The following is an 8,941-nucleotide window of genomic DNA, read 5'->3' as shown; positions in this document are numbered from 1 at the left end:
TAAATATTAAAATATTCTATTATTTATTATTTAATTAAAATAAATTATATATAAAATTATCATCTGTGAAATGGAAACATCTATACAAAAATGACGTGAATGAAAGAGAATTTAAAATTTTGATACAATATGCAATTTTGAAATTGCTTGCTAAGTTGCTAGTAAGGGTCGTTTCTATTGGGTCATAAGAGTTAATGGGTTCGTTACAACTATAAAACTAACCTGACCCATCTATCGCGAAGTTTGGTGGTTCAGTTACATGTTTTTTTTTTTTTTGAGAAATGTTCAGTTACATGTTGCCTCTCATATCTCAAACTCTCGAAGAAGAAATTCTACTAGCAGAAACTAGAAACCGTACAGTTTCATTGTAATCACTCACTCTTTTGGCTACAACAAAACGGAAACTAGCAGAGGATAATACTGAACAGATACAAGAAGAGGAAACGGAGGACGAACAAGAGCTGACCTATGAAGAGCTCGGGTTGAAACCCTCGCTTAATCCGGGTTTAAGCAGGGGGGAAATCATTATTACCAAGCCAACTCCAATCCATCGACTCGATATTAAAAGTCGTACAATTGAGATACAAAGTGTCTAATTCTGAATTGGTTGGTACGTCTTCTTCATTTTTCTTCCGAATTGATGTTTTGGTTTAGTTCCAAATGCAAAATGATCTTTCATCACTTCTGATGGATTGTGTTTTCACGAGTTCTTATATAGCATCATGATTATAGGTTCCCGTTAAAATATACTCTTTCAAGTAATCCTCAACATAATTAACATGTTTCTCATGGGATGTGAACAAATTTAATGGTATATTGACAACTTCTCAAAAGTATCAATTGCTTTATCTAAAAAGTCATCAGCATTTTCTGCTTACCTTATGCCGTTGTTTAGGATGATGTTTTCTACAAGAAATTGGACACAATCTAGGCAAATAGTTGAACCACGATATGATATTTTGTAAGGACATAGGGATTGTTGTGTGATATTTTCCATACTTAATCTCTTGATCCTCTTAAAGCTACATCTTTGTCCTAACAGATCTAAACATGCTGATGTTATGTGTTCATTGTTATATTTTGAAATTGCTATGTTGATTGTTTTAGTGAATAACCTGTTGATGTATCTAAATACTGCACATCTAACTTGACTAACTTATTTATTCTAGCTGATCCGCATGTCCATGTGTCTTGTAGAGATTTTAATTTTATCATAGAAGTGTAACTGTTATTTTATTCAAGTGGATCTATTCGTTGCAAATTGTTAAGTAAATGAAATTGTGCAAAAATATCTCATAGTTATGCTGATTCCCTCTGCCACATCTCAGTTTGATACGGTGTTTATCTTTTTACAGTTTGGAATCAATCTACTGTTCTAAATGCTAAGATGCCACAGAATTCTCGTCTTCATACGCTTGAGGTACATTTCAAAAACTTAAGAATATGGTATTCCTAAACTGTATTATTCTTTGCAATGAGGTTGAAAAGAAATCTTTCCTTTTTCTGTTGGATTTGGGGTGTCTTGATATGCTATAGTTCAAAGGTTATATTGATATTTAGATTTTGTATCTATTTTTTTTTCTGCGCCTTCTGTTCACCAGGTGCGTGCAGAGGCTGCAGGACCCCTTAGCACCTTTAATAACTTTGGGATCATTTCCAACTACTTATTAGAGCACTTGTAAAAAAATGACGAATTGTTAATTGACTTGTTTTATAGACCACGTTTGTCATATCCTTGTGCATTTCTGGGACATGCTAAGGTCTGGCTTTCCTGTGACATAGCTTATAGGTCTTTTATCAATTGAATTGAATTGAATTCCTTCAAAAATCATCAACATAAAAGATTCAAAGTTTTCCATTCTAATGCTTTCATTATTTGGTAGGTTTCGCCAAATGAGCTGGAGATTCTTGAAGATTTTTAGGAGATGATGAGAACAAGGATTTAAAATCTATTGCTCCTTTCCCTTTACTTACAAAGAATGCGGCGGAGTCTTTATGATATAGAGCTGAGGTGATTTTTGTTGGTTGTCTTATTTAATTGCATACATTCCTGTTTGTTTTTCCATGTGGCTGAAAAGTAAATGGAAAAATATCGTTCTTAAGGTGATGAAATATATTATGGAGTTCTTCTTTTTTGTTCTGTTGTTATGTGTATGCACAAGTTCAAATTACTAGCTTATTCTTGTATACGACTTCTGCTTCTCTTTTGAAAACTGATAGAGCATATGCTAATAGAACTAACAGTTAGTTTGGGAATTGGGGACATGTGGTTTGGGGTGTTTGGAGAGAAGGAAAGGGTATGCAAAAATCGTGTTATTTGACTCATTTGAGTAGGGAGGGAAGAATACCTTCCTGTGTGGGGGTTGAGTTTAGCATAGTTATTAATGGATGCCATGGCCCAAGGTGCACAAGGCTCAAGGCCATGCGCCTTAGCATTCCCTAAGCCGGGCGATGGTGCTTTGGCACACCTTTGTGTGCGTGGATAAGGTTATCAGAGGCACGCCTTTTGTGTCACATTTTATTTTTTTAGGGTTTTGTATTATTTACTCACATGGTCAAACTCCAACATTTAGTATCAAATACACAAAAGGAAAAGGAAAGTAGACACTTTAAATATGAACTATCGCAGAAAAAAAAAGGGAGAGAAAGATGCATAATAGGAAACCAAGGAAAGAAGCACACAACAACAGGAAATACCAGAGAAAAAGATGCAACCAAGGACAAACCTGAAGTTTGAGACTTTTGATAAGAAGTAGCTATTAGTCAACTTAGGAGTACTATTTAGTTGAACACTTGGAACTTTAGAATCTAGGGTTTATTGCATTGCATGTTATGATTAAGCATATTGACATGATTTCGTATTTATTGCATTTTGACTTTAAAGCTTATGGTTTCTTATATTTTAAATATTACTATTTATAGTGGTTCTATATAATTTATTCTTTTAGTGCGTCTTGTGTTGCTCTCGCGTGCCAACACCTTCTGCCAAGGCTTCAGGACCCCTTGCGACTTTAATAACTATGGAGCTTTGGCTCAATTCATCTTTCTATCAATGTCAATTTCAATGTTTCTGTTTCTATCAAAAACTCATAAATGTGTGTGATTTTGTTCTTTTTGATCGTTTGTTGCCACCTATATTACATGGAAACTCTTTTTTATTAGCGTTTCATGTCCGTTTCTTTTGTGTTTTCACTACTGTTTCTTAGCCATATTTTTTTAGAAATAACGTTTCCCGGTGTTGATATCCATTTCCGTTTCCGTGCAACCTTGGTTTCCATAAATTATTTGTATGTGGAAGGGAAAAAGTTGATCAAATCAAAACTTTTGGAATTAATACATAAATTCACAATTAAACTTGTCATGATTTGCCTTGTGGCAAACCAAACTTTTCGATATGATGGTGAATAAAATGTCACTCTCTTCCTAAAATTGCGAAAATTGGTGTAAATGCGCAATGCCATGTTAAATGGCTAAGATGCCAACTCAGCCTTTTTTAAGGGTGTGAGAGTAATGAAAATGTCAAGATGTGTGAAAGGTATCTTGAAAAGTTTAGGGTGCCAAACAATAATTTTAACAAATTTAAGAATGCTTTTATGTATTAAACCAAACTTTTGCTATCAATAAATTTTAACTTCAGTCTGAGTTAAATTTTTATTTTAGGTTTTCTAGCTAAATGTTTCCAAAATCCTGAATTATATTTATATCTATTCTTATATTAAATATCTTTTATTCTGAATTTAATTTTTTATAATCATTTTGGCCTATCTATAGAGTTGTTACTGAAAATGTGTAGAACTTTGTAGATGATCTGATAAGCAAAATAAATTTGATTTCTACATTTTCCAATGATAATAACTAATATAAAATTTTCTTTCGAAAAAAAGAAAAACTTATAAAAAAATTCAGAATTATTATAATTACCGAATATATGTTTATATTAAATACTTTTATACTTTGTACAATCAAAGAAATAAAAATCTTGAATAGTGCTTATCATTAATTGATGCATTGTTGTGATTAAACAGGGTTTTGTACACACAAGCTAGAGTTTTCGAGGCTCGTTACTATAAAGCCATGGTCGTTTTGCCTCAAAGCCTTAGCTGGTGAGTCCGACCGGGCCGGGTTGGCCGAGTCCATTATAACCTTCTTTATCTAGCCACGTTTTTTTTTGTAATTTTCTAATTTTTCTCTCTGATTTTTTGCTTCTCAGTTTTTTTACATAAACTGGATTCAATCCCAGAAAGGATTTTGCAGTATTTCTGAGAATGTAACTATTGGATGATTCTCAAATCGTACATATCAGAATCAAATTGCAGTGTTTGACTTGGTTGTTTTATCCGAAAAGCGACCAACTGACAGTCTATTTGCATATTTTAGAAGCAGCGCAGCAGACGTCTTAACGAGAGCAATCTCATCCCCAACTCATCCCATATAGTCTAATTGATAATTTTGTTCTTTTATTCACTGTGCAACAACAATATATAACAAATTTACACTAAATATGCGTGCATTTCATACCTCCAACCATCAGGAAATTAATCAACAAAGCTGAGGAAAATAATGTATTCGGCCAAATTCCATCAACCATGAACAAGCCCCAGAAAAATCCTTAGACCGTTTGTTACTTACTAGCAACCATGGTCAAATTAAGAAAACAATTGTTCAATTTTAACACATGAATTTGAGTTTTCTACTACAACACAGGTTTATTCAAGGGTCTATGGGTTTTGGCGTTTGATGTTTAGCACTGGATATACTTTCGGCTAAATCGCGGCCCTTGGTCTCGAAAGGGAACAACGAGACACAAATACCCGATATAAAAATAACCCCAACAAAAAGCACAACTGCCTCAGTTTGATGACATCCTTGCACCAAGCTTACTGCCACAATGGGGCATATCATTCCCCCAATTCTCCCCATTGAGCTTGCTACTCCAACTCCTGTTGACCTCACTGATGTTGGGTATATCTACATTACAAAACTTCACAATTCTAATCAAACATAAAAAAGAAATCGATTGAAATTGACCGAAAACGCCTCAATTTTACCTCCGGAGCATACACATAGACCACAGCAAAAGTTCCCGTGATGCATATTCTCGCTCCGAAGAGAAGAGCTGTGGTCACTGCTGCTCGCTGCTGAACCACTAAAGGTAACATGAACATCAAACACACGAAAAACAACCCCGCCATCGAAACCTTACGCCCCAATCTATCGACTGTCACAGCTGCTATGACGAGTCCAGGAAACTCTTGAACAGCACAACATTTATGTTAATCACATATATTATATACTCTAAATTAATACAAACATTGCATTTATTTAATTTACCTGCAAAGCTAGTAATGAAAATGTCTCTATAGTTGATGTTCCCGGATTTATGTGAGTGCTTTTGATTTGGATTGCAATGAGCATTTCCTTTGTTTAACTCAGTGGTGAGCAGGACAAGGCCATAGTAGGAAAATGCGTTCCCAAAAAAGACAATCCATAAGAGCAAACTTGTTCTGAGTAATTTTGGTGAAACAAGAGTTAAGACTGATCTGAACATCCCCATGTTAGAGTCCTTCCATCTTCCAGCAGGAGCTCCATTTTCATGCTGTTGTTTTTGGAGCTCAATTTCATGATCAGTGACAAGGACACCATTGGGTAATGGTTTTCCATTTAGTTTGGATATTTTCTCTAAAATGTGGAGGGCTTCATCTTTTCTGTTTTTCAAACATAAGTACCTTGGGGATTCGGGCGTTAGAGGGTAAAATATAAGGAGAATGAAATATGGAAGAGAGCATAGAGCAATCAACCACCTCCACCCTAATCTTGGCATAATAATCTGCACAAGTAGTTAAAAGAAAACATAAATGATCTATTTCATAAATTTCAATAAAATCAATCGATAAATTTGTCCACAAAAACTCATCGGAATATTGACATAGCATAGAAGACAATTTGTGTACATTAATTTTACAACTGACGTGTGTGCTATTAAGCCACATTTTAGGAAGAAAAAACAACACACGTTCCATAACACTTAGTTGACATATAATCAACTGTCTGCCATATTAATATTATGCTGAGTTTTTGTACATAAATTGATTGGAATGATTTTATTAAAATAAAAAAATAAAATCGAGGTGATTTTATTGAAAGAAAATAGAATTCATTTGTTAATAAAAGAATTAAGTAGATAGGACACAGAAAACACTTAACTATATGACAACTATGCATCATGACATCAATAAGAAAACAATTAACTATAATGCTAACTAAATATCATGACATGATACACAAGGCAATTAACTATATAGAGTGACAATTTCTGACATGAAAACACGATTTACAGAGATAACCTGACTAAGATGACACGATTGATAAAAAAATCATTTTTCTAGCATTTATATCATATATAATCATATAAAACATAGATATGAGATAACACAATTTTGACAGTAAACACGAAATTTCCACCTCTTCATAAATTCGTTAGAATGTTGACGTGATATAAAAGACAATTAATTATATGCCAATTAAGTGCTATAAACTCACTGGAATGTTGACATGATACATGATACTACGGTTAACTATATGCCAACTAAGTGTCATGACAAACATATCTAATTTTGATCAAAGTTAGTGAGAAGATAAAAAGTACCCAAGCCAAAGCAGCCTCAAGAATAGTTGCAACAGTCCAAAAAGCCTGGAAAACAATCAACCAAAAGCCTCGTGTAGGTGCAGGTACAAACTCTAAGAACCATGACAGCAGCACTGGACCACCTCCTAAACCAAGCCCTGCTAAACCACGAAAAACAAGCAATGCTACATAATTCGGAGAAAACGAACTCGCAAATCCACCTCCAAATGTAACTATAGCCGTCACCATAAATCCCTTCCTAAATATCAATCAATTTAACAAACTACCGCGTGTTCAGAGATTATAATAAAAACTAAACCAAATCGGAAAGTAGCTAGTAAAATGAGCTAGCTAACCTTCTTCCATATTTATCCGAAACTAAACCCCAAGAATAAGCACCAACAAGCATCCCAAGAAAAACAACAGTAGTAATAAGGCTAACTTGATGAGAAGTAAGATTCCATTGAGTCTGAACAGCACTCCCAACAAATGAAAGTAGCATTATTTCCGTAGCCTCAGCAACCCAACCCATCCCCGAATAAAACAGCACTAGATACTGGAATTTCCCAAATCCAACTGCTATAAGTGCTTCATCCACCGTATACACAGCAGCAGCTTCTCCCACAGCCATCTCCACTGTTCCACTGCCTATTCTAAATTATGCATCTATTATTATACTTACAATTTGGCAACTCTATTATTGTTTTGTACAGCTTTAACATTAAAAAGAGTACCTTTATCTTCTATTTTCTAAACTCTAGACGTGAGGCTTGACTTAATTAAAGGATACGATTTCACCAACCACATGAGCATATTCAATTATTAGATTTTTGAAAAAAAAGCTTAATTTTACAAGTCAATAAACATCAAATTCAATTATGACATTTTGGAAAAAAAAATAGAGTTTAGAAGTCAATTGTGTCAAAATCGAGGTTGTAACAAATATATGACACTAGTCTAGTCGGGACAAAACCCTCTTTAAACTTTGATCGAAGAAAACAAGAAAAAATGAACTCACTCTTTTCTTTCTTTATAAAATCCAAAGACAATATGTCCTTTTAAAGTTAAGTGCTGTTGAATAGGCTAAAAGCAAAAAAACAAATTCAAAGCAAATTTAAAACAATACGTCATAAATCTAAAAAAGTCATTATCAAGAATGGGATTTTAAGTCAAAAATACAGTGTTGATTCAAAAATATCAACTGTCTTCTTTGTTTAGATTCAATTAGCATTTTCTTTTTTACATAAACATATTCGCTTCTTGTCACATAACCAGTGCCCAGTATAGGATTATTCGGTTGGAATGGCCAATTTTACACGTGATGTGTAAAAAAAAATTATACTAAATCGAACTTGTTCAAAAAAAATTCCGTATATATATACCTGTTATAATCTGAGTGGCCGAAAACCAATTTTTAAGTAACAATGTAAAACTACTCAAAATTAAGCTACATTCTTAACATTTTAAAAAAAATATGTCTAATAGAAAAAAATAGAATTTAGGGACGGCTTAATATGCCAAAAAAATTTAAAAATTTGGATTTAAAAAGGCCTAAAAGCCAAAAAAAATTAGAAATTTAGATTTAAGGAGAGCCTAAAAAGAAAAAAAAATTAGAAGTTTAGATTTAGAAGGGTCTAATAGAACTAGAGCCAATTTTTGGGATGCTAATTCAGCACCCTATCTAAATTACTTGGAGACATAGGGTCGGAACCACTATAACCTCAAATTTTGTGAAGACAGGAAGCCAAAACTACTGTGGTCATAGTGGTTCCAGCGACTCGGGAGCCTCCCTATATCCACCTCTGCACATAACCATAATTAATTTGCATTACTTGTAATTACTTATTCTTATCTATCACTTTTAATCAAAATTTAAATTCTATTTATTTATCTCTTATAACTTTTAACTAAAAAATTTCATCTTAGAATTTAGGGAGTGTATTGGAATTGAGAAAATGTGTTTTAAATCAATTATTCCAAAACTAATTAGATTTAAATTTGGGAATTAAATAACTTTTGAATCTTTTTGAAATTATACTACAATTTACTCTTAATCACTAAATTTTATCATAATTTAATAAAAATACTTATGAAAACAATAAAAGTGATACATAAATAAAACACGGAAGTATAATTATACTAAAAGCTCAATTTTTGGACTGATAGGTGGATCATTCCATCAGTGGTGGACAGATTGGGGCTTGATCATCGGGATAAGCGTTCACGCTTTAATTCTGTTGATGATTTTTTGGTTAATTCGGAGTGGCTTGACTTAGGCACTCTTCCTTTGGTTGTTCAAGACAGTATTCGATCTAT

The 8,941-nt window shown here is 33.4% G+C and overlaps 1 protein-coding gene and 1 long non-coding RNA gene across 4 annotated transcripts; one reads left to right on the top strand and one right to left on the bottom strand.

The window, feature by feature from the left end:
• The first annotated feature begins 232 nt into the window (after positions 1-232).
• On the top strand, positions 233-4,347 carry LOC136230941 (uncharacterized). 3 transcript variants are annotated; one of them, XR_010689616.1, is made up of 5 exons: positions 233-610; positions 1,356-1,420; positions 1,884-2,011; positions 4,026-4,103; positions 4,211-4,347. It is a non-coding gene; the product is annotated as an uncharacterized lncRNA (long non-coding RNA). The 3 variants fall into 3 exon arrangements; XR_010689615.1 differs by having other exon boundaries at positions 234-610; positions 4,026-4,314; XR_010689617.1 differs by lacking the exons at positions 4,026-4,103; positions 4,211-4,347 and adding an exon at positions 2,949-3,686 and having other exon boundaries at positions 234-610.
• Positions 4,348-4,625: 278 nt separating this feature from the next.
• LOC136230940 (organic cation/carnitine transporter 7-like) lies at positions 4,626-7,408 on the bottom strand. Its single transcript, XM_066020154.1, has 5 exons — positions 6,982-7,408; positions 6,647-6,884; positions 5,332-5,827; positions 5,049-5,251; positions 4,626-4,968 (listed from the first exon to the last, which is right to left on the bottom strand). The coding sequence occupies exons 1-5, from the start codon at positions 7,254-7,256 to the stop codon at positions 4,711-4,713; spliced, it is 1,470 nt and encodes a 489-aa protein (XP_065876226.1). The 5' UTR covers positions 7,257-7,408; the 3' UTR covers positions 4,626-4,710.
• Positions 7,409-8,941: the final 1,533 nt, after the last annotated feature.

Source organism: Euphorbia lathyris, chromosome 5 (assembly GCF_963576675.1).
Source record: "Euphorbia lathyris chromosome 5, ddEupLath1.1, whole genome shotgun sequence".
Taxonomy (NCBI): Eukaryota; Viridiplantae; Streptophyta; class Magnoliopsida; order Malpighiales; family Euphorbiaceae; genus Euphorbia; species Euphorbia lathyris.
The sequence above is the reverse complement of the archived record's forward strand: the minus strand, read 5'-3'. Positions and strand labels throughout refer to the sequence as shown.

Excerpts from the sequence above, each read along its gene's own strand:
- LOC136230940 (XM_066020154.1), bottom strand. The coding sequence starts at position 7,256 with ATGGCTGTGGGAGAAGCTGCTGCTGTGTATACGGTGGATGAAGCACTT. Across the intron at positions 5,828-6,646 it reads TTGAGGCTGCTTTGGCTTGG|ATTATTATGCCAAGATTAGG; the intron begins GTACTTTTTATC and ends CTACTTGTGCAG. Across the intron at positions 5,252-5,331 it reads TTTCATTACTAGCTTTGCAG|AGTTTCCTGGACTCGTCATA; the intron begins GTAAATTAAATA and ends GTGCTGTTCAAG.